At 39.2% G+C, this 25,338-nt stretch overlaps 1 protein-coding gene across 1 annotated transcript in view; it reads right to left on the bottom strand.

Annotated features, from left to right (window-relative positions):
* LOC108894325 (multiple epidermal growth factor-like domains protein 11) overlaps positions 1–25,338 on the bottom strand; it is a 114,517-nt gene that overhangs the window by 39,922 nt on the left and 49,257 nt on the right. Inside the window, exons 8-10 of the mRNA XM_018692969.2 lie at positions 2,577–2,823; positions 2,302–2,422; positions 1,511–1,647 (exon numbers count right to left, since the gene is read on the bottom strand). Of these exons, the coding sequence (XP_018548485.1) occupies positions 1,511–1,647; positions 2,302–2,422; positions 2,577–2,823 (505 nt within the window). The remainder of the gene's footprint in view (positions 1–1,510; positions 1,648–2,301; positions 2,423–2,576; positions 2,824–25,338) is intronic.

Genomic DNA, 25,338 nt, shown 5'->3' with positions numbered 1-25,338 from the left:
CCTGTCTGGGGCCTAAATGAATGGAGGTAATTTGGCTCAATTGAGAATAACGACAGAGAGGGAGAGACAGAAAGATGGACGGAGCAGAGGGAAGAGAGAGTACAATCTAGACAGGAAAAAGAGAGGGAGAGGAAGCTGAGCAAAGAGTGGTGGGGCTGGAGAAAAGTCTTTTTCAGCTAATAGAAGGTTTCTGAGATGATGGAGGTAATAAAGTAGAAAACAATATCAAATGGCTCTTGGTCAAAAATCTAACACTTTTGGTGTGAGGGGACGGACAATAAAAAGGGAAAAGTGTATAATGGCAGTTCATGAGCATTAGTATGAGGCAGAGAGTGGGAGGGAGGAACATTAACACTTAACACTTAACATAAAGTCTTTGTATTCTGTACACACACAGTTCACATGTCACTTTTTCTTATTTTGAGATCACACGCAGTGAGGTGAGTTTCAAGCTGAGCCAAATTAGTCTCTGATGTACTTAACAGTACTCTATGCAGTTTCAAAACCTCTCTTTCTAATGCCTGTTCAAAAATTAGAAAAAGGGCTTTTGTGTATTTTGCATGTGCTACATGGAATACGTTGCATCTTAATGAATTAATCTCTTCAAATGCTTTTAATAATGAAAGAATCAGAGGCTTTGAGATGTCACTGGCTTTTGTTTTTAACTCACCTGGTTATGTAGCTCAAATCTTGAAATGTGGCATCCCTGTGCTTGATTTTTATTTCTTTTTAATTTTGTCTCTCGTTTTTTCTGGCTTCAACTTTGTATCTTTATTTGTGCTTTTGCCTGTTTTGGCCAGAGATTCTTAACTTCCTGGTTAAATAAAGGCTGCCATGTCTTCATGTCAAATGGGATTAGAAATTAGTTAGGATTATTACATTTTTATCAGTATTACTTTTGGGGCATTTTTTTAGATAGATGTGATAGATAGTGACACTGGATACTGGTGTCAGGTGAGTCCTACATGCTGAGGGCTGTATGTCTGACTTTTTTGTTTACTACATAAGTCCACGTGTGTTCCTTCATAGTTTTGATGTCTTCATAATTAATCATAATAAATAAAGTGTCTGACAACGTTATGGACAGGACTCAGAGATTCAGAGATTGGCCCTTAAGAACAGGATAGTCATTACATTTTACCTACGAGAAGTAAGGTTTGATTAATAAACACTTATTTAATCTCAGTGTTTCCTTAAGTGTTAACAAATGATTTTTTTTACTGTGTTTTGAAAAATTAAGTTGAGTGAGTAGAACTATACTCTGTAAGATGAAATGTATTATGTAAAAAGATAAAATGATTAGATCTGTAGTTCCTCATTGTTTCTATTAGCTTCTGCACCGTATTTACAGTTTATTACATATTCTACTGTATGCTGATGTTTATTTCCCCCCCTACTGAATTTTGTTCTAATATCTGCAGCCACAACAAGATAAATTTCCCTGAGGAGTCCAATAGAGTTTAATAAAATCTTATATGATCAACTGTGAGATCCCACTTTCATACTGTACCTCTCTCCAATGTAGCCAGCTGTGCACTGACACTGGCCGCTGATGTGGTCGCACAGGCCTCCATTACGGCACGTGCACTCCTGGGAGCAATTAATGCCGAATGACCCGAATGGACATGGCTGTGCGCACACTGGGCCCTGAGGAGGAGGATTACATCAAACATGTGAACAAAGTATTTAAGAATGTACTGTGTGTAAGACAGAGCCCATGTTAGTCAGTCTAGTTTATCAAACTGAGTTATTTGTCACAGTAGATGACAGCAGTGACGTCAATTGTACCTGCTGAAAAACTTTTCAGGCTGATGACGTTAATCTTAACATAACCTTCAATTTCAAGCAAAAAAATAAAAAATAAAAAAAATCATGATTTATCAGGTATTTTTTAAGGTTTTGTGAGTTAATTTACAATAAGAGAGCCCCATTATCAGCCAGTCATTGTGCATTTGCTTCTACAGTGAGACCTGCAATCATATTTTTACCTTTGCTTGTATGTCTGTTTGATAGTTTTGTTGTTGTTAATTGTGAGTCTGAGCAGGTGCAGGTGATGACTAAACAGCTCTGAACCCTTTAAAAGTTTCATAAGTGCTGGTTTCAAAATATAATTGGGTGTCCCCTGATGAAATTAAATGCCATTAAGGAGGCTTTTCCAGCTTGGCAAACTTTTTTTTTAACATTGAAAAACTATAATATCAAATATTCATCCTTAGTTCTCAGTTCTCCGTGTTCTCAGCTTTGGGATTAAAAACAAGAACAGATTAGTTGGTTTTGTTGTGAGTGTGGTGCGGGTCGTACCACCCAGCCAGGGGGGCACGAGCACTCTCCAGTGACATGATGGCACGTCCCTCCGTTCTGACAGGGGCAGCGCTGTTCACACAGGGAGCCATGTTTACCAGGAGGACAAGGCTCCTCACAGCTGGATGGGAAAGACAGAAGAAGCAGAAAAAGCAGCTATTTATGTTGAGGTGTGATGTAATAATGTAAAAGCCCATCAGCACATTTATGTGGAATCTAGAGGGAGCTCAGACGTCAGAGGGGAAGACATTAAGAAAGCTAAAACAGCCACTCACAAGGCCCCAGTGTATCCAGGTGCGCAGAGGCACTCGCCAGTCTGATGATGACAGGTGGCACCATTGAGGCACTGGCACTCCAGCAGGCAGTCTTTGCCGTAGAAGTTGGGGTCACAGGGCTCCTCACAGCGCCAGCCCTGGTAGCCGTCGGTGCAGACGCAGGCTCCAGTTATCGGGTTACATTTGGCACCATTCCGGCACTGACAGCGGTTTGTGCAGTGGGGACCCCAGAAGTCACTCTCACAGCCTGGACAGAGAGGAAAAGATATGAGTGTATGTGTGTGTAAGCGAGTCAACGTGTGATTTAAAACTGTGTAATCTTCAATATCTGCATGAGTCATGAGGTCTGAGGGCTGTGGAGGATTCATGGATGCCTGAAAATTAAGTAATCTGTGTGCGAGAGTGTAATGTTCAACAGAGAAGAGAGGAGAGAAGTGAGGTGAGGTGAGGTGAGGTGAGGTGAGATAAGAGGAGGAGAAGAGAGTGCGAAGAGTACAGGACCCATATTTATCTGACATCTAAGAATGAAACTTCATAAAGCTCTGAAAGCCAACTGAGGAGTAACAAAGTTCTTTGCTGAAAATGAGAAATAAGACACACTTATCAAGTAACTAAGTCCTACTTACAGTGTGTAAGAGCAGCTCTCAAGTGATCACATAGCAGAGACACGGATTTAAATCTTTAAAAGAAATCCTTACATTGTATTCTTTTAATCAAATAGGTTTATAACATATAAAGAAGAGTGTTATATATGGATTAAATAATAGAAAAGAGGCTGAAATGGAAAAAAAAATCTAAACTGTAGCAGGAAAGAAATACTGTGACTGCTCATCAAAGAGAAAAACCTATAAAGAGAATTTATCACCACATTAACAAGTGCAGACAATGAAGATGCTTAAAACAGAGACTGCAAACACAATTAGTGCCAGCTTTACACTTTAAATTGCAGCCCTGATAAATGTGTAACAGTCAAACAAATGCTCAAATTAAATGCAAACAATAAGATAAAACCAGCCTAGTCTGACTTGTACAATTGCTCCAGAACATGGTTCAAATGATGTGTGTGTGTGTTCACCTCTGTTACCTGTTATAAGACATGCAATCCAAAACAAAAGTACTGGTCTCAGTCTTCATGAATACTGACAGACATAATTTTATAGCACTTTAACCTGCACTGAGGCACCTTGAACACTTCCCTGAGGTGGTGATTCTGCATATCATCAGCTCTAAATGTCAGTGACAGGCTGAGCTGCAGTTAAAGCAGTTCATCCTGACACCAGCAAACTCCACACAGCACGTTGATGTTTACCCACCCAGCTGGTCTGTGATCTCTTCATACTGAGAGAAATACCTAAATGCAGGCGAGCCAACTCAACTTTACTTATAAAGTGATTTAAAACTATAAACCCATATAGACTGAAGATACACATTAAAGTACAGGAAGAGTTTCAGTCAATCTGATGCTTTTGAGAAGAGTCTTGGTGCAGCTGTGGAAAATTCCTGTCGCTGATTCTGTGTTGCTGTTGTAAAAATTTTTTATTAAAACACTAATTACTTCATGGGAAAATTTAGGATTTCAATAAAATAAAGCCCTCGTGTCCGGTTTCCAGGTAGTACTGCTACAACTCTAATACACTCTACTTAACTTTCAACTTGACTTGGAGGCAGAATACTTCATATTTTGCCCTTAGATTTGAATTTGCCAGTAAATGTCAATGTCTGGCGCTGTAGTCAAGAGGAAAGAATCTGCTGAATGTAAAGTGAGGATAAATGTAGAACAACCCAAACTGTAATTTCAACTGATTAGTCAGGTTTATTTGCAAAACGCTGTTGCTTATATAGTTTCATTCTGGCTAAAAATGAGCTCCCCAGAGTTGTGTCATGATGAGCTCTCATCCTACAGATGTTCCCCTGAAATGATGCTGGTTACAACAGTCCGTAGACTACATTTCATTTCATCCCTACGGACAATGACAATTAGCCTTACTCTCCAACCTAAGTCTGAAAAAGGCACAACATTGTCCTTGTTATGTGAACAATAAATGAACAAGTTATTTAAACAATTATGATGTTTCATGGCGATACGAGGAAATGAGGATTCATGCAGCCAGGCTGTTCCACGCAGCTACAACTGTGTTTACTTTCAGTCAGACCCAGAATCACATGTTTGAAATGATTAATGTAAACATCCTAGTGTCCTCACATCTCTACAACAGAGGTGGCAAATGCAAAGTCATCACCACTAATTCTCCCACAATAGCCACATTTATGGGAAATACACCAGGTTGAAATGTGCTGGACATCATTTAAAATCGGGATAAATCCGACTGTAACTGAGACTCAGACATACATTAACACTCAGATACTGCTTCTCATTCATCCTGACGACACATGATAAAAGCCCAGAGCACAACACCACAAACATCAGGCTGCAGTGGTGACATGCAGCGTGATGGATTCAGGAACTGGTGCAGCTTCCTCCACACAGTCGTCCCATCAGACTGAAACAGCAGAAAGTCCAGTATTTAGCATTTTAATTCTCTGGGCCACTGCATCCAGTGTTCTGCTGAATAAAGTGCAACTAACATGGGACAATGAATTATGGGTTGCTATTTGTCCTGTATTCTAATGGCCTCTTACGTACAAAAAGGAAATCTGTGTTTTACCAGGCGCACCAGTTATTTTTAGTTTATTGTGACGGGTGGGGAGGTGGTTCTTTAACTTGTCTGCTTCCCTTTAAATACACACTGATAAAAGAGGAGCAGATTTTCAGGATATGTATTCAGAAAATAAATCACAGGTCTGTAAGTGGATGAATTGCTGGTATAAATCAGAACCAGAAGAAATTAGATGAGAACAGGTGGAAAAGATGGAACATTTTATTGTATATTACATCATCACAGATAGCATAAATCAAAGCACTATTATCTTTTTGATATATGCTCACAGGGTGAACTGCACTCCCCAGAAAGGAACTTAGGTACCCAGAGACTGAGTGCCAAGAGCTCTGAATGAATGGCCTTAAGTTAAAAGGGAAAAACCCTGGAAAATGGCGGCAAGATGAGCTGCAGGAAGATGGACAAAAGTTGTCCAGACTTGGGGAACTTTTCTCCCCAAACGTGGGAGGTAGTCTCACAGATATTATAGTGTTAAATGTTTCATCAGTACTGTGGTGGACAGAGCAATGAGCAGACAAAGCATAAATCAGACTCGCGCTCCCTCCCTCTCAATCTTTCTCTAATTTAGTCTCTTCCTTTCTCTCCTGTCCTCTCTCTCTCTCTCTGTTTCTTTGCTCCTCCTGTCTCTCGCTCAAAGAGGGGAGTTCTCTTTATTTCTCTTAACTAGTGAGCCAGCATAGTCAAATCCTTTATCCTCTCACAGCCTCAATTATTCAGCAGCAAAGAGTCCAAATCAAGTGACTAATGACTTTGATCAAGAGTAGCTCCCTGGCACTAAGCAGAACTTTCTGCACTAAATTAAGAGCTGTATAATATACTTTGGCGAGGGCTAACTCTTTAAGGAATATTTCTAGGTTTGTCTATGGTGTAGTAACTCTTTGTTAATAAAATCTGAGCTTGCACAAGACGTTTGCCTCTTTTCTCTCATGTCTAAACATACCTAGATAACACTCCCAACCTGTGGCAGTCTTTTGAAGCCATGCAGTTTTAGACCTTTTCTCATGCAGAGGTTTTGTTTTTCAAAGCATGTTGGTTTTCAGATACTGGTTCAGAAGAAGACTCATACCACTCTCACATCTGTTAGTTAATATGTGCCTCAAACTGTCACTTTTACATTTCTGTTTGTGTATGAATTAAACAAACAAGTTATTAATTAGTTACATTTACAGGTGTTGGTGGATAATTTGCTTTTCTAATTTGGACAGGGCCAGGCTAGCTGTTTCCCCCTGCATCTATTTTATATTGTGAGCTAAGGCTAACTGGCTGCTGGTGGTAGTTTCATATTGAATGAGAGTTAGAAAAGAAGGGCTATTTGGTGCAAGCTGATGAGAAGAAATCGGGATATTTGGGCTTAATATCATACAGTATAATAATACGAGCCAGAATAAGATCTCTGACTTAGCTGGCCAGGATAAGTTAAACTACAAGCAAACCAAAGAGCCTGAGAGAAATACCTGTCACTCAGTGAATGTTTGGTAGTGGAGACTGCAAGGCAATGTCATTACTGGTTGTGTGTATATGTACTGTATACAAGAGCAGTAAATATATTAGCATGTGTGATGTATATCATGGGATGGCATAAAATAACAGGCCACTTTCAAGGACATTTCACATGTCATGTCTATGTAGTTTAATGCCATTTATCACTGTTTAGTGCTGAATATGTTGCAGTGATCTGAAACAACAGGTTTACATTTAAATCAAAAGAAAAGGGGGCTTCATCTTAGAGCTGCCATTTTGCACCAAAAGAGGCAGAAAACAGATGTAAATGAAATAGGGACACCAAAGTCATTTCTTCCTGGTAGAGTCTAACATCATGTTTTTCTTAATGTAAGCGGGAGGCTGCAGCTTTTCTACAGTAAAGAAAAAATGAAATGCATCTGGAGGCTTTTGTAAATTTTCAATGTAAACCCTTTACAAAGCTGGTTAAATGTGTTTTGTTTTGAAACCTTGAGCCTGCTCAGCAGATTCAATAGGCAGTTTATCACAGTAACATTTCCCTTTGAAAACTACAGTGAAAAGACATTTAATGCCTCTGTTACTAGATGATTTGTACTGCAGGTATGAAAACCTCAGGCTTGGCTGATTTTCAAATGGCTATTTACTCATTTTAGTGATGAAGAATAGTTTTTGTTTTTACTGTTTTTATAGCAAGAACTCAATAAATTACAACCTATCATAAACAGAGGTACGAGCAGACAGAGAAGCAATTAGAAGCTTCCAAATGTCCAAAAGTCCATTACTGCCTTTACCCTTCACAATTACACGGTGAACACACTGAAATATTGATGTTTAAAACTTACTTTTTAATGCTGCAGCTAATTGGAGGATTCATATACAACCCACCCACACAGAAAGACAAGAATTTCTGTCATTATGAGATTCATTTATTACAGACATATTCTATGGCATAGAAAACCTGACTTTCAATTAGCTCTTACTGACCAGTGTTTAACATTAGATGCTATTCAGGAAACCTGTACAGAAACAACACAGAGGGTGACACATGATAACTCACAAGTCAGAAGATGATTCTTTTTTTCTTTTTCTTTTTTTTTTTCCCTCACAGAATGACTACAGAGAGGGAAGCAATCAAGTTGTATAATTGACTCCTAGCAGGAGAAACTCCAGACAAAACACAGACTTTAAAGCTCAGAGAAAGCTAAAGGACTCCAAATGAGTCAAAACACAAAACACTAATTTCTTCATGACTCATATATACTTTAGTCTTTCTGCATTATTTATTCGTTTTTTGTATTTCTCTCTGGTAAAAAAAAAAAGTGCTATAATGGAGATTTTCTGTCTGTAACTGCCAGACGTCAGAAACATAGTGACTGGAAACAGGAAAGAAACAATTTCTCTCTCTGAAGTTCAAATATACACAAATACCTCAATTTATGTTCTAGAGGGAGATATGGTCTACAACAGAAGATCATTTGTCTACCCAACACTCCTGGGCAGAAGACAGACACAGACTGGTATCCATCTTTACATACGATACAAAGAGTACCTGCATATGCATGTAATTAACATCCTCTCATCCTACAGTTTTGTGCTTACTCTCCTCTCTCCTCCTGTCATTTCCTGCAGGTATTTCCTCCTCCAGAGCTGTAAAGTCTGGATCTGTGACTGCAAACCACCAACTACTACAATAATTATCACTAGTTTTCTTCTTCCTCTTCTTCCTTTCTCTTTCTCCCTGTCTCTGTCTCCCTCTCTCTCTGTCCCTCAACACAACTGATCGATGGCAGATGGCCACCCACCCTGAGTCTGGTTCTGGTTCAGTGACCTTTGACCTTTGACTACAAAAATCTACTCACTTCATCTGTGAGTCCAAGTGAACATTTGGGCCAAATTTGAAAAGATTCCCTCAAGGCATTACTGACATATCGAGTTCACGAGAATGGGACAGATCTGAAAACATGATGCCTTATATCATATCTAGATACAATGTGGATATGAGACACAGTTTAATGCCAGATGTGAATGAAGTCTAAACTAAACTACTACTTTTCCCAATTTTTGAATGTTGCTATTTTATTTGCGTCAAACAATTTTTGTATCTCTCTCAAACTCTCTGTTCAAGCTTCAAAGCAGGCAGCAAAGCTCTGTGTGAACTGAAACTAAAATCAAGTAAATAATCATCTTATATGGATAACTAATACAGCTTAGTAGTGCTTAGTAGTGATAAATCAACTTGGTTTATGACAAACTTTAGAATGGTAAACGGTAAATAGACTGTACTTATATAACGCTTTTCTAGTCTTTTCGACCTCAAAGTGCTTCACACTACAGATCACATTCACACAAACATTCATACAGCACTTGTTCTATACAAACAGTGCTTTCTAGCACAGACACACACATTGCACACCGATGACACACATCGGAGGCAATTTGGGGTTCAGTATCTTGCCCAACGATACTTCGGCATGTGGACTGGAGGAGCCGGGGATCAAAGCACCGACCTCCTGATTGGTGGCCGACTGCTCTACCTCCTGAGCCACAGCCGCAGAATGTAATCTAGTAACTCCCTGCAGTTAAAGTGAGTTGAGCCAAACATTTGGACATGTTGTGAGAGTGACTTTGACATTTTGGCATATTTTTTGCAAAAATACATTTAAATGTCAAATTACCTTATGGCCTGCAGATATGATGGGAGGCAGGGGAAGGAAGGAGAAAGTCAGCCCAGCCTAATTAAGTTTGATTGTTATGTGTAATGTTTTATAAACACTTTAACAGTAGCACGTGTCCTTACAAAAACAAACCTATAGAGGCTACTGTGTGTCAGGAAAGTTTTAGTCGGACTTACATAATTTTGAATGCAAGGCAAGTAATTATTCCTTTTATAATGCTTCCCTGTAATATCTGTCTGAAGTCTTTGTTGCTGATCAGAAACCAACTTAAATTCTTGTTTAACTTTTTCCATTAGAATCAAGATGGTGAAATTGGGGTTCCCTAATGAAACTCACCATAAAGCTCCATATTCAGCTGATGATTCTCTAAAAGTTCATCACCACCAGAGACACCTGCACATTGTCACATTGTTATCATACCATCATTTCATATATTGTTATATATAAAAATATTGATGATAGCTGCTTCAAAGAAATCCCATTATTGCTACTTGCTGCTGCTGCTGTTGTATATTTCTATTAGGTGCAACTGCTTTATTTACTTCAACTTATTCAAGTGGAACTGCTGCTGTAATACTGCCACAAGTCAAACTGGCAGGTCTCTTTACACCAGCATAATAAGGTTATAATACACTGAGTGCTAAGCAAATTATAAGAGCCATATCTTGTTTTAAAAAAAAAGAGGAAAAAAGTACTTTTTCAGCAATATTAGTATTTGAAGTACATGATATGATTAGGCAAGAATATGAAAATTTCATACAGGTCCTATTTTATCGTTGTGTTGAAAAGTATTATATTGTATAACCCTGTGAAGTGCTTTAGGTAATGTCTGCACACACTGTGCATGGCTGATTGATGTTGTCATTAAATCGTCTATTGCACCTACTTAAAATGCTGTTCTCTCTTGTCTCTCCAGCCATTCGCAGAAAAGGAAAGAAAAAACCTTAAGGGTTTCACTGTACTGCTTTTTCATGACACAAGCAAAAGTTATGCAAATGCAATAATCATTCATTAGTCATTATCAGGTGGAAGTCAGCTGGTTGAGTTGTTTTGCTTTCACAAAAGTGCTCTGCGGCCTGTACAAAAATATTTCAATATGCATTACAGGCTGTGTTCATTTGATTGTGCAGAGATTTGTTTTTCCTCAAGTTTTATTTATTCAAGAAAATTCTACTGAGTGTGGTCTTTAGTAGAACCACACATACGTAGACCTACTTCACATTCACAGCTCCAAACATCCTGTACATGCATCCTACTACAGTCACAGGAGGAAGTCACTAAATGAGGATGATTTCCTAAACTATGACTAACAGGCAAACTTTTCTTAGCACTGATAAATAAATTAATCTACTGTTTCTAACCAGTGTGAGAAAATGTGATATTTTAGAAAACTATACGTCAAACTCCCTAAGTTCATGCAGAGGTATTTGTTGTGTCAAAACCAAAAGTAGAGGCAGCTATTTGTGAATTGTAGAATAAACAACACCAGAATTTCTACAGTCACTGGAAAATAATATGGACTGGAAAGAAACCAGAGGAGCTTCGTAATAACAGTCCCTTGGGAGACAAGCATCATATTTAGTTTGAATATAAGAATGGAAATGTAATGAAATATAGAGCAAGCCTTATTGCAATCAGATCAGCAAAAGTTTGTTGTAAACTAGTTTCCTTTTTGAAGAATGTCCTTCCTTTGTTTAGGTAACATTTGTTGTACTTTAACCATTGCTTTTTGTTAAAAAATAGAAATCCTCTCCAGCATTAAATTAACACTGAAAATATCTCTGCTCTAACCTGTCACTGACATCTGCCTGATGAGTGTTTTTCATTAATCAAACCTGCTTGTGTCCACCAGTCAATACTATTACAAGGTGGACCACAAGGTTAGGAGTGATTAACTGTATGAAATTAAAAAAAACAGCTCTGCATTCAGAAGTGTCCATTCACAAGGGCAGAAAAAACATCCACAATTGAATTAGCTACTTTTGTTTTGGCTCTTGATATAGTGCTTTATTTTTCAGCTGACTGAATCAGAGAGCGGTGGACAAGTGAAAACACACAGAGGAGAACATTGATTGTTGACGACCAAAGGCCCACTAGAGGGCATTTCACACAAAAAGTTTGAGTAATTATTTATTTATTTGCTTATTTGTTTATTTGGAGGAATCAAAGTAAATCTAAACCACAAAGACACGGTGTTCTACCCCCATAAAGAGAGCACAGATATCACTTTGATTTTAAATTAATGACCCAGACGAAGACAGACACTGAATAAAGACGAAAACTACTCATCTTACAAACTAAGATTTAGGTGACAAGGTCTGTGACAAGATGTTTTAATCACATCAGCTCTAATATGATGAGAAAATGAACTGCTTCCCCCATAAAAAGATAAATGCTGGCAGTGAGAGGGTGATCGACGAGCAGCCCGATCGGACGGGAACGAGGGGGGAATATCCTGCCAATAAGTGAGGCAGAGCGATAACTGCTGAATGGTCGAAAACACTGCAGCTCTGCAACTGCCACTGGACCATCTGTTGATCTATGGAGCAGCAGCCGCACTCATTTGTCTCACTGATCTCGTTCTGGGTTTCTGAGGGCCGGCATCTGAACTTCAGTGTGATTTTATTTGAGTTTATTAGTGAACACCTGGACAAAAATATGAGCGCACGCAAGGGGCAGGGGGAGTATGGACACAAAAGTCTAGTTTAAAGGCAAATATACACTGATCAGCCACATTAAAACCACCTAATTTTCAAACTTATGAAAATGGCAACCAAAGAATGATGAGTAATTTATATGTCATGTAAAACAGTGGACAAGACTGCAAAACTTTTTTCCAAAGGATCAGTGTAACATTACCAGGGATTAATTAGAAGAAATACAAGCATAAGTATGGTATTATTAATGTTTAATCACCTAAAACAAACCAAGAAATGTTTTTGTTTGGTTAAAATGAGCCATCTACATAGGGATCTACATGGACCTCTTTCCAGGAAGTCCACCATGTTGCATTGCCAGTTGCAGCCAAGCACCAACTGAACCAGTGGCTCTATATATGCAATTTTATGTTAATGCCGCAGCTTGTATACAGAAGACAAAGAGTAACAACTAAATACAATATCTAAATATGGATATTTAAACAAACCTCTTCACCATTTTGTCACCTGACAGGCACTGTAGACTCTCCAACACACTTGGAAAGGGAAGGGTAAGGAGACAGGTATTCATTTGGTTGAAATTCTTACCACCAGATGCCTTTAACACCTTTACGTGAGCAAAGCAGCCGGTGGATATTTTGACAAACAACAGTCGAGGTCACGTGTTGCAATCTTCATTTGGGCTGTGTTTGATTTGAGACAACAGGATCCTGTTGAAATTCACACACAACACCAGTGAGTATATTATGTACACAGTGTGCTACATCTAAATGTACTGAACTGAACTGATTTGAGATAGCAGTAATGTCAACAACTGCCACTGACGGAGGATGAACCTCAAAACCTGGCAACCCAAAAGTTATTCCTACTAATGATTAATCGTTAATAAAACCATTAGGCATCTAATGTTTAAGTTATTCATCAGTTAAAAGAAAAACAACACAAATCTACATCCAGACACATCCACCATAACACACTCACAGGATGTGATACACAACATGAAGTTATACACTACACTGTGGCCAGGTTTCTGTAGTTTCAGCCCCATTTTCACTGAATTGAGAGCCACTAAATGGTTTGTTGCAGGGATGAATAAATGATCAGAAAGTTGTTCTGTATCTGTCGTCCAGCTCAAGATTTCACCCTGTTGAGATGCTGTGGATCAATGCTACTGACAGCCAATGAACGCCCTCTCAGCTGCACTGCTGGGCAACAGCCAGGGAACTATCAAGTCAGTACGCACACGCAGACACACACACATACACACACACACATACACACACACCAGACACACACACCACACACACACACACACACACACACACACACACAGCATTGGCCCATTATGATCTATTATTAAATACTGCTCTCTTACAAATTGCTATCATTGCCTCCATAAACGCAAATACAATAACCACCTATGCAGCAGAATACAGAAAGCAAACGTCAGACCTTAACAACCAAGGTAAGAAATTTTAAAACACTATATTGGTCAACTCATTATTGTCTCTGCAGAGTTAAGAAATGGATTTTTTTATATGAAAAAAAATATTACTTTACACACAGCAAATCACACCCAGACTGTTCTTTTACTGAGAAGTCCCACAGGCTCATTGAGAAAGGTCAACAACGGGGACACGCTGTGCCTCTGGGAAGTATACAGTCATGAAACAGAAGTACAGTACATTTATATTTCAAACAGCACCACCCTGCTATTGCACAGAAAATGCACCACTTTATTCATGACCACACTGCTTGCATGAGTAAAACTATTTTCATCAGCACACTGTCAGACAGCCACTGTGCACTCCCTTGACAAATGAGTAAACAATACTTTATAAAAGAAGCAGCAGGGTGTGGGTGTTTTTCTGTAGTAAGCCACTTTCACCTCCAAAACAAACAGATGAAAGTCGCCGATAACAGGAACTCAGACTGTACGAGTATGTTGCTAACTATGTGTGAACCGCAGCTGAGTTTTCATACACCCTGTCAGTAGACAACTATGTCAAGCTGAGCTGAGTTATTAAGAGATGACTGACCCATATACAAACATGTACGCCTGTGTTTAATTCAGAGCCATTGATTTCCTTTTTTCAATTAATAATTGTAATTAGTGGCAGCATATTTCAGGCTGTATGGGACATGGGTCGATGAGGGGGGGTGGGGCTGTGATGGAGGACAGACCAGATGGATGACACAGTTTACTGCTCACAGGCCTGGAATAAAGTGACAGTTTACTGTGACACTGACTGACTCAATGACTGTGTGATGCGTTTGAATTAGTTTGTGCATCTAGGTGATTGAGTTTTCTTTTAATGAGGCCATTGTCATGTCCAGATAATAAGCCAGGAAAGTCAACACTGCGTTAATCAATGCTAGGAACAGTCATCTTTAGACCGTGGGCAAAACATATCAGGCCAAGAGTTTTCACTGATTTCTTTGCTCTGCACTTTTTGCATAGTTTTTTTTTTTAAGACTAAATAATTGCTGTCATTAGTGGCCGTCAACAATTTTGCTGTGGAATGATGCATGAGATGTGGCAACGTTTTGCTTAATTTTTTTGTGGTGTGTGTGTGTGTGTGTGTGTGTGTGTGTTCAGGCATAGTCCAGTTTGCTTTCTTGTGTGGTAATTGCATTTTAATGATCTCCTTTTATGCAAACTTGGAGCATAAATTTGAGTTCAGGTCTAATGGCTTTTGGCAGGTGGCTGTCCTCCCACCGACCCACTGACAAATATAGAGAGGTGAGGGGTGCACATCAGACAGCTGATGGTTCCATTTGGCTGAGGTCAGAGGACAGATCTTTATCCTAGCACATCACTCCATGAGAGACATTGAAGAGTAGTCCCGTTTTTTACTTTGAACCTGCATCAACTGCATTCAGTTTTAGTAGCAGCACAACAAGCTGTAAACACAAAACTGACATATTATTTCACCTTTAAGGCCAGATAAGGTGAAAGGTGAAGACACAGAGCATCATTAATCTGAAGATATTTTTTAAAGCAACATGATGAATGAAAGTACAGTATGCCTTCTCTTTTAGTTCTGTTTTTGGGCTCCACCAGCTCCTGAGGTAAATATGTGTCTCTTTAGCAGCTAAATGATCCGCTATGTTCACCAGCTGCTCTCTAACTGTGTCTGTGTCTCAATTCATGCACTTTCATCCTCACACTTGATATTCTTTGAGAGCATGACATTCACACTGACAAGTATGGAAACATGCAGTGCACGTTAAGTATCAAGGTGGTGCTCTACATTTTTTTCCCCCAGTCTACATTTGCTTTGTCCTCTTGCTGTGTGTCCCGTGTAAGACAGTTCCTCAATAAAGGACCAGTGAACTCTAAATATTTAGGGGATCTTTTAAGAATCAACAGACCAACCTTCCCACTCACTTGGAGGTCATGCTGGCTCCTTCCTCTGCACCACAAGCCACTTTGAGAAAGGTCAAGATGGCTTGAAGTGCAAAATGACTGAGGGAGAAGTGGGTGAGGAAATAAAGAGACTGGGGAGGCTGCGATTGTGCTCCTCTTCTCTGAGCAAATGTAAAGTGGAAAAAGACGACCAATGAATAATTCCTGGCCATTTTCAAAGTCAAAGTGAAGGCAGTCGTGTGGGGAGAAAAAGGATCTATTGTGCCGGCCACTTCAGCTGAAAGGCAGCAGTGGACGATAAACAAGTTAGTTTGGAAATTAATCAGAGTGCATAGAGAGGGGGAGAGAGAGAATTGTTGAGACTGTGGAGGAGGGGAGGGAGGGCAGGCAGGAAAGCAGAGCAGAGTGGGTAAGTCGTTATATTCCTTAATGGGTTGTCTGTCATGAGGTTTGGCCGGCGTGGGCTCACGTGGCATTAGACGGAAAATGGGTAATCAAAAGGTTTCCGAGGTGAGGTGCCAGTCCATTTCCCCTCTCACTCTCAGCCACACAAGATTGATGGCATACAGAAGTAGAAAGAGAGGGACTCTGGGGATTTGATGGGAAAACAGCAGACTGAAATTTGTTTGCTGATGGAGTCTATTTTCTCCACATCTGTTAACAGAGCAGCTAAAGCACAAAACTATACATTTTTGAAAAAACCCACAGATTAGTTGCTTCAGTATCAAACTCCCCTGTAACTAATCCAGAATACAGTGTATTTATATCAGGAGCTACAGCTCATGTCTAGTTTCTAAGTTTCTTTCAAACATGTTAATCTTTTACAGTCTAAAATTAAACAGGTATTTCTGGCTAATTTTGCCATTTTCTCCATCACCTCAATGACAACGCTACTGTTGTGATCAAACAAGGAACATTACAATATCAGTCAGTGATTTTTGTTTTCACAAACTCCAATGCCAAGACTGTGCAAAGCTGTAAAGTATCAAAGCAAAAGGTGCCAACTTTCAGGAATATAAAATACAAAACATATTCTGGTTTGTTAAACACTTTTTTGTTTACTACATAATTCCTTATGTGTTCCTTCATAGTTTTGATGGCATCAATATTAATCTACGATGTAGAAAATAGCAAAAATAAAGAAAAACCATTAAATTAGAAGGTGTGTCCAAATTTTTGACAGGTACTGCATGTTTCATGTGTTTTCTGGCACCATACAGGACTAGAGAAAGAAGACAACAATATTTGCATGACTACTCCTTTAATAATTAAGTGCATGATTTCTTGCCCACTTCCTTATTAACCTGCCAAGTGTAACTAATTTGCCTTGAGTGGATTACAATGGAAAGTCCTATATAAAGAAACTCTTGCACAAGTGGCTTGTATTGAACACAAGCTTTTGTTTTCCTTTAAAGCCACTTGTGCATTTTTCAGGTTTAACAGGTCTAATGAATCCATTTATCCCATCATTGTCACTGACACACAGGTGCTGTGCTGTCTCCAGCAGCAGAGCCTGTTTAGAGCAGTTTATTTTAGTTCCCTTGCTTTGTTTCTCAGCTGTGACAAGCCTTGCTTGCAAACAAATCAAGTTGTTGGGACAAAGCAAAGATCATTAAGTCGGTCTTTTCACAGTAAAATACATTTTGTCAATAAAATGGTGGTGAATGGACCATGAGAAAGAAACTTTAACTGTTAATTATGAGGAATTTCAGGAAATCAATGTGTATAACTATGGATTCCTTCACTTATTTTAATTGTGTCAATGCTTTTGGAGAAAAATCTTCCTCAGGACACTCAAAGCATAAATAAACCAAACTAGTCACTCCTCTGTATATTGTGGCCAAGCTGTCTCAATCACATAGATTCACCTGAATGTGTCTGTGTGTGAGAAGGGACTGCAGTAGAAACACAAATGTTCAATCTTAAAGTTATAATCTTTAAGATTTTCATTAACAAACCCAGTTTTTGATGCTGTTTGTCTGTCACACTGTAGGGTTGTGCGACATGACCAAAATCTATCTATATATCATGATACAGTACATTTTCTTTCCACACATATATTATTTCCACATGGAAAGAACATATAGGGATGTGTTGTCTGCTCGTTCACATATCTGTTGTTGCAGTGCAGTACGCTACTTTGTGGATTCTCTCCTCTACTTTGGCCTGACACTGGTAATATAAACGTGGCAACCCAACTTGTGTGAAGTGTTTTTGGCTTGGCAGTCTGTACCTGGAGTGGAGTTTTTTCAGCAATGCACAAAACCCCTGTTTCTTAGCTGTGTAAATTAGGACCATGTCTTTGCAGATATAAGCTGCAATGGTTGCTGTTGTCTCTCGCGAGTCTTTGTTATATGGCGTACCACAGGCAAAAGCCTGTTCTAACGTTTGACTCTGGAGTTTATTTGTAGACTCTCTCTGTACTTTTTGACATGGAGAAGCTGGTCAGGGCATTCTGAATCATGGTGCAGCTGTTTCTCCTAAAAAATTACATTTATATAAAAGGCAAGTGCGACAGCAAAGCTTCACAGTCCTGCCTGTGGTTTAGGCAGCAAAAGCTTTTTGGTTAAGGTTTGGGAAAGATAAGTTTTTCCTCGCCACTGTTGCCTAGTGCTGCTCATGGTGGGAATTGTTGGGTCTCGCTCTGTAATTATAATAATCTAAAGAGTACGGTCCTGCTCTATATGAAAAATGTCCTGAGATAACCTGTTGTGATTCTGCGCTATATAAATAAAATTTAATTGAACTGAACTAAATACAGACTGGTGACAAATTAAGTTGATGCAAGATGCAAATGGTCAGGTCATTATCAAAAAACACTACATACATGATGTGCAGTTTGTAAAAAACAGAAATATGTCACACTACATTGTGCAAATGGAGAATTAGCATTATATCTGCTGCAGTGAAGGACTCCAAAGTCGGTCAGACCAGGTGGTTAAAACATCACATTGAGGTAAAATGCTCTACTGTTACAAGTCTCACTGACATTTATGTAGTGAGACTTTAAGTACTTTCATAAAATGATACTGGAGTCTTAACTGTGGCATCACTGTAACAGCAATGAAATATGCAGCGTGCTTCTGAGACGATCTCATAAGAGCTGTTGTGTTCAAACATTGGACATGTGTTTGACATATGGAACCAATCTCCTCTAAAATTCTGCTGGAATGTGTTGGTTTGATATCCTAATACATTTCTCACAGGCAGCAAGTGTACCTAACTTTTGCTAGATGTCTGTCTGAATATTATTATTTAACTCACACACACACACACACACACACACACACACACACACACACACACACACACACACACACAAAAACCTCTGACATTTGAGCGTTTGCTTTTCAGCAGACAGACTGTAGCTTTGATTGTGTTGCTTGCTGTAATTTAACAAACTGCAGGAAATGCTGAAGGATCATTTTTCTTACACTCACAACAAGCAAGAAAAACCCATGCTTCATAGCTTCAAGCTGAATCACAGCTCCCCATTGTAGGAGAGAGACATCGCAGCACCAAACACTCGAGTGCAGAGAGCCAATCACCCCTCAGGGGTTGTGGTGAAAATTTGATTAAAAAGTTTGTTGGTAAATTAATTTTGACCAAACACAAGGGGCATGCTGATGCGGCTGTAGCCGTTAATTGGACTTGGCAGTGGGGTAAGTCCACTCGTCAGCGTTGTGTGTGTGTGTGTGTGTGTGTGTGTGTGTGTGTGTGTGTGTGTGTGTGTGTGTGTGTGTGTGAAGCTGAGTTCGTGTCAAGCAGGACAATCAGGGTCCCTTTAGACTGTGTATTATCATTGAGGACCAAAATGAAGTACCAGGATAAACATCCAGAGGAGGTGCAGCCTTGGCAAACACACACACTCTCTAATGCCTTTCTGAGTGGAACAAGGACAGCAGTGTGTGATAGCACTGCACAATATATGCAAACACATAACATAACAAGCTTATACATATAACAACAGGTACTTTTATCCCACACAGACACACACTCCTCTCCTGTGCATTCTCTTTGATCTTTATCACTGAGACTCTCCATATGTTCACCCTCTCACTCTTTTTGTAATTATACACTTTTACAATCCTCTCTATCCTCAGCCTCTCCACAGAAACTCACCACATCATCCTGCAAAGCTGCACTTAATGACTCGCTGAACTCAGTCTTTTGGGTAATGAAAGATACACTTTGTCATATCCTCTCCTGAATGGGGTTCAGAGCAGGACAAAGCCTGGTGGACAGACTGGCTAATGGCTACTAACCCCGCAGTATCAGCTCCCTCCAACATGGGCAACAGGTATTAGCTGCCTAATGAACTTGATGCTAATGAAGAGCAGTGGGAGTTCAGAGTCATCTATTGCCAGGCAGAGCTCAGGTGAGTCAGACTCTCGTACATGATGCTGTAGTGACTCACAGTTCAGATGAGCAGGGATCAAAACAAAGACCGAATGAAGCAGAGAAATCTATAATTACAAATGATGTAGTAAATTAATTCGATTTCTCTTTTGTTTTAGAACATAAAAAACATGTTCCTTAAAATACAACCAACACTCCAGTCAGCCTCTTACCATCACTGCAAAAGTGAAATAATAATTACAGCATGTTAAGCTAATTAGTGTAGCATGTTCTACACAAAAGACAATAATACTTCATAGTCCTTTGCAGCTAATCTCTTTTCAAGCATGGCTGAATTTTTCATGTCCTCCAAGACCGAGGGGTGAAAAGGTTTTGTATGAGAACTCATTAACCTCCCAGTCTGGAGCTGGGTTGAGGATTGGTGAATGAATATAGGTAATACATAATAATGTTGATAAATATAACTTTACATTGCACAACGGTGATGGAATAATTAAAGAGATGTTCTAAAAGATTGTGAATCTGAATAGAGCACAAGACGGCTGCTGATGTGTCTCATCCCTCATATTCTGGTTTGTGTAGATGCAACCTTTTATACCTGTTTTCCAAGGCTACATAACATGTCAACTTGACACACAATTAATATTTAGAATCCAGTTTTATTTATATAGATAGTTAGACAGATAATGTTTTAAAATACATATCTATCGTTTCTCCATGTTTGAATTGTATTGCAAGTAACTACACAATGCCTAGTGTAGGCAATCCATTGCATAAGTCCCTTGAGCTGATAACAGTAATATACAAAACAAAGCAAAAATTCCTGTATATTCACAGGTCTCTGGTAGGGGTCTCAAATCAGGTAAAGTTGGGTGGGTACCAGCTGAGGTCGACTGGTAATATCCGCTATCGCCCTCGACTCACTCACTGACATGACACTAGACAAATACAACAACAAATAAATCAAAATTGCTGTAAATACAGCAGAAATAAAAGCCAAAATGCTAATATCCCATCTATAACTCAGAGGCTTTGACTGGAGGACTGGGTCTTGAATGTAATGTAAAACAAAGAGCGGAAGAATTAAAGTATCTTTTAATGTGACTGCCTGCCCCCTCGGGAAATGACTCCCTCATCAAAAAATGCACTGTGTAATCAATTTTGTTTTAAACATTTGTTTTACATAATTTTTTGGCATTTGGCTTTATATGACAGTGGAGATGTTGGGAGAGAGATAGTGGAGTTGGAACATGGAAGATGGGGAACATCGTCTCCACATGGTTTGTTCCTTAGGCCACAGGTACAACTCAAAAATATTTTTATTAGCTACGTATTTCTGAACATTATCAATACAATATTAATTCATTAACTTAAGCTTCTTCTAGGTGACACGTTAATGTTAATCAATGTCTCCTAGAAATGATATGCTTCTGTACAGCAAATAAATTTTGCAGGGAACAGAATTGCTGGCTGGATTATGTTCAGAAGTAACTCTTTTTTATTTTTGAATGAATCTTGTCGTATTTTCAGTATAATGACAATAAAGAGCATTCAATTCAATTCATGAATGAATGAGTTCACACTTTCATTTTGTGATTAACAAGGAGGAGATTGAGGTAGATGGGGGACAAAGCAAGAGAGAGACTGGGGAACACATCCAGAGTAATGTAATAACTGATTATTATTCTGTAAACTTATGTCTGACATGAGTGACAAAAGTGCAGAAAGTGCAATAAGAAATCAAATAACAACAGAGCTGAATATGAGGTAAACAATACTTGCTTAAAAATATACAGAAAAGAGCATAATTTATTAAACATCAGATTGCTTCTGCCTGCTGTCTGCTTTTCTACCTCTGTTTCAAAGTAGATAGCTCAAAAGGACACAAGGAAAAATATATTTTGGACCCGAAACTTCGCAAACTGTGGGTAAGGATAAAGAGCTGGGAAGAAATATATTCAAAACAAGTCTGAAATTGGTGCATTAGCACAGGCCAAATGCTCAGTTTGCTATGAAAAATGACACACTCCATTGGCTTGGATTGTAATGGTCTGTATAGGATCAGCGGCGTGACAGTCAGCTGTGTTTTTCACACGTGACCTTGTAGAAGTTGTGAGGTGACACAAGCATTTGTTTGGTCATGAAAGCAGCGACTATAAAGAGACCAGGAATCTGCTCCCATCTCATAATTAATTCCACTAATGTTTGCTCACAGCAGTGTTCAGTCCAAAGTTTCATGCAGCTTTTCAGTTTAAGTAAATGTATCAAAACATCCTGCAGACTTTAACACACCAGGGGGGGTCTACTTCTGTAGTCCTTGAACTTGGCAACCTTCCAGATAAAGGCACTAAATAACAGGTGAGTGAGCCCCGGTGTCTAATTGTAATAGAAGTAATCCTCATGAAAGGCCACACTGCACACTCTTCCCAGGGGTTTTAGTCTCTTATTGAGTCTATAGCAGCCTATCAGCTCATACCAGGAGCTTAGTTCCTCCTTTCCTACGGTGAATTGCCTTCAGGCGCCCTCGACTTTATTCCCTCTTGTCTCCCAAAGGAGGGATGACCTTCCCATCCCATTCAGGACTGCATAGTCACTGCCTATGTACCAGCGGGGATTGAAAACTCATCTCTTCAAGAAACATGTCACGTCCGTCTCTGCCCTACCTTACTCTCACTCCCACCAAATCACACCTCAGTTTCCTCGTCTTACTCCCGACGTCTTACAAAGAACTTAACCTCTTACACCTGCTGCTGTACTTCCTCTTATGAGTTATTTACTTGGTAATATCTCACAAACGAAGTGTTTTCCTCAAGCAATCTATATAGCAAAAGACAAGAAGTAGCCAGGGAGCACGTTCTCCTGTGCAAATGTTTCTGATTGATGTTGATGATTAAGCTTTCCATTGGGGTCTTCAAAAGAAATAAAGAAAATAACTGAAAAACAAAGAACTCGCATCTTCATTTGGACAAACATCTAAACACATGTAAAACTGAACAAAATACACTCAATAATTATACAAGAAAACACAAAGTAAGATCATAATAATATGTCAAATAAACAGCGTCGATCAATACAGGTTATAAATAAACTTGAATTTGACAACTAATCTTAATTCAGGGTCAATTTACCAGCTTTTTCTGAGCTTTCGACCAAATATCTCAGCTTTCGTTGCTGAATGTATTTGCCTAGTTATCAGGTAGTTTTCACATATATAATTATGTCATGATGACAACTGAATCATGTCAAGTGAAGTGGACATCGAGCTACGGTTATTATTTAATCATAATTTCAGTTTAAATGTTAGATAAAGGGGTGGTAAGTTACTGGTATAACTCGAGGCTATTTGTAAGACTGGTGGATATCGAAAGGCAGGGACATCGACTGCATATAAACATGGACAACATTTTTTGTGGGTGGAGCTTAGCTGGAGGCAAAAAGACACATTAGCTAACACTAACACTGTTGGCTTGTTTTTCAGCAACTGCTGAAGAAAATGCAAGTTTACCAACCCGCACACGCTAACGCAATGGATCAACAATCTGACAGTATTACAGGCCAGACATAGTCATGTACAAGACTGTACAAGAATAAAAAATGCTCTGACTGAATAGGAGAGTAACTATTTTAGGATGAATACAGTGTTCCTGCCCCCAACGTGACCTCCCATCCCTGAGTGAAACTTTCTTCTTCTTTTTTTTTTTTTTTTTTTTTTTTTTTTTTTTAATTGAGAACACTAAATATTTCATTTCTTATTTACCTAATTTGTGTGCACTCATTTCATTTCAGCTAACCTTTTCCCTCGTTTTGCTTCCAACTAACACTGTGATGTAACTGTGACCTCGACATTATAGACCTAAAAGGGTCTATAATGTTGGCTTGAGCCGCAGAGATCCTGCTCTGTTATTGGGTGAGAGAAGGATTTAAAGGCAGCTTGAGGTCAAGGTTAGAGGCTAGTTTCAGAGGGCCCAGTAGATTCCTGATGAGACAGCCTGACACCCACTGCATGGTCTAGTAAGAGGTCAAAACATCTTTTAGCATGAATACTAGGCTTCCACAGGCTGCTCAGTGTTGATGTCTGTCTTACCTCCATAACCTGTTTGTGTAACTCAGCTACAAGATGATTTACACTTACTGAGTACATAGATTTTAAATGATCTATAGCACCACTTTCAAAAAGGCTCTGTAATTCTGTAGAGCAGCCGCTTACTGTAGATTTAATCAAACGTTACTCAAACAGGAGGAAATAGTGCATTTGTTGGGGACTATTTTCAGTGGTGGATTAACCAATTAACCAAAATTAATTTGGGAAGCAGGATGTTGTGTTAAAATAATTACAGTGTGTGTGTTCATGGTGATGAAGAAACATGTCACCCAGTGTAACAGTGTGGCTCACTGATGTCCTTTTGACAGATTTTGCAAACAATGGAGCACTATAGCTCAGAGGATTTGTACAATACTAATATTAATAAGAGACATTCATTGTTGGTTTTGGTCTTTTCGTGGGATTTGTTGACACTGAGAAAATCACTAGCTTCTCCTTTAATATCAGCGAATAAATCCTGTTGGGGCTTGTTACATAAGTTAATCATCTTGTGAATGATCATCTCAGTTTAATCAACCTAGCCAGTCGCTGCACTGTTCAATCTACTAGTGTCACTGCAGTCATTGTCATCTCACAGCTTTGTCGCTAGGTAATAATTTTACACCTCAGCTGCATGTTAAAGGAGCCAAGTTACAGTTCAGCACACACAGAGTTCAGAAACATGAGAATTTGAAGTTGTAGAATTAAACTTTTGTTTAATTGTTGCTTTCTTCTTCATTAGCACTAAAAAACAAGAGAAACAGAGTTTGATGTGTGACTGCAAGGCTCCTGATGTCAATCGATATGGATTTAGAGGAATGTCCTGCCTTATAATCAAGAGTTGGCCTGGCAGCCAGTGCCTGTCAAAAAGCATTGATGAATATTTTAGTAGTGTATGTGTTTAATCTATTGTCTGAACGCTGTGAATTTGACCCTTGGAGTCCTACATGCAAAGAATACAACGGCTATAATCTGTGTTTGTGATGTTGGTAGTGCAGCAGTTGAACTTATTTACTCTACACTCAGCATGAAAAAATGACAACACTGTCCACTATGGAAACATATCATGATGAATAAAATTGGCGAGTAAAAAGTCCTTGTATGGACCTGCTGAGTGTCAGGGAAAAAACATGCGAGCAAACAGAAATCACAAGCAGAAGCAGCTGAGGCAGAGTTGCACTGCGATGGATCTGTATGGATTTTGTACAGTCGAAAAGAAGAGTGGCACCAGGAGATAAGCAGAGAGGCACACAAGAGACAAACAGAGGAGCAAGAAGAGAGAACAACAGCTGAGGGAAAGCACAGGCTGCATTATGTTGTTGCACACCTTGACAAGCTTTCCTTAACATGGATGCCAGCAAGAAAAATCGCATGAAACTTGGCTCTTATGGGGAGAAAGCAGCAAAGAGAGGCAAATACATCACTGTAGAAAACTCTATGAGAGTGTGTCTGCCCACCTCCTGCTCTGCTTGTTTGTGAGC

This window comes from Lates calcarifer, linkage group LG2 (genome assembly GCF_001640805.2).
Source record: "Lates calcarifer isolate ASB-BC8 linkage group LG2, TLL_Latcal_v3, whole genome shotgun sequence".
Classification (NCBI taxonomy): Eukaryota; Metazoa; Chordata; class Actinopteri; family Centropomidae; genus Lates; species Lates calcarifer.
The sequence above is the reverse complement of the archived record's forward strand: the minus strand, read 5'-3'. Positions and strand labels throughout refer to the sequence as shown.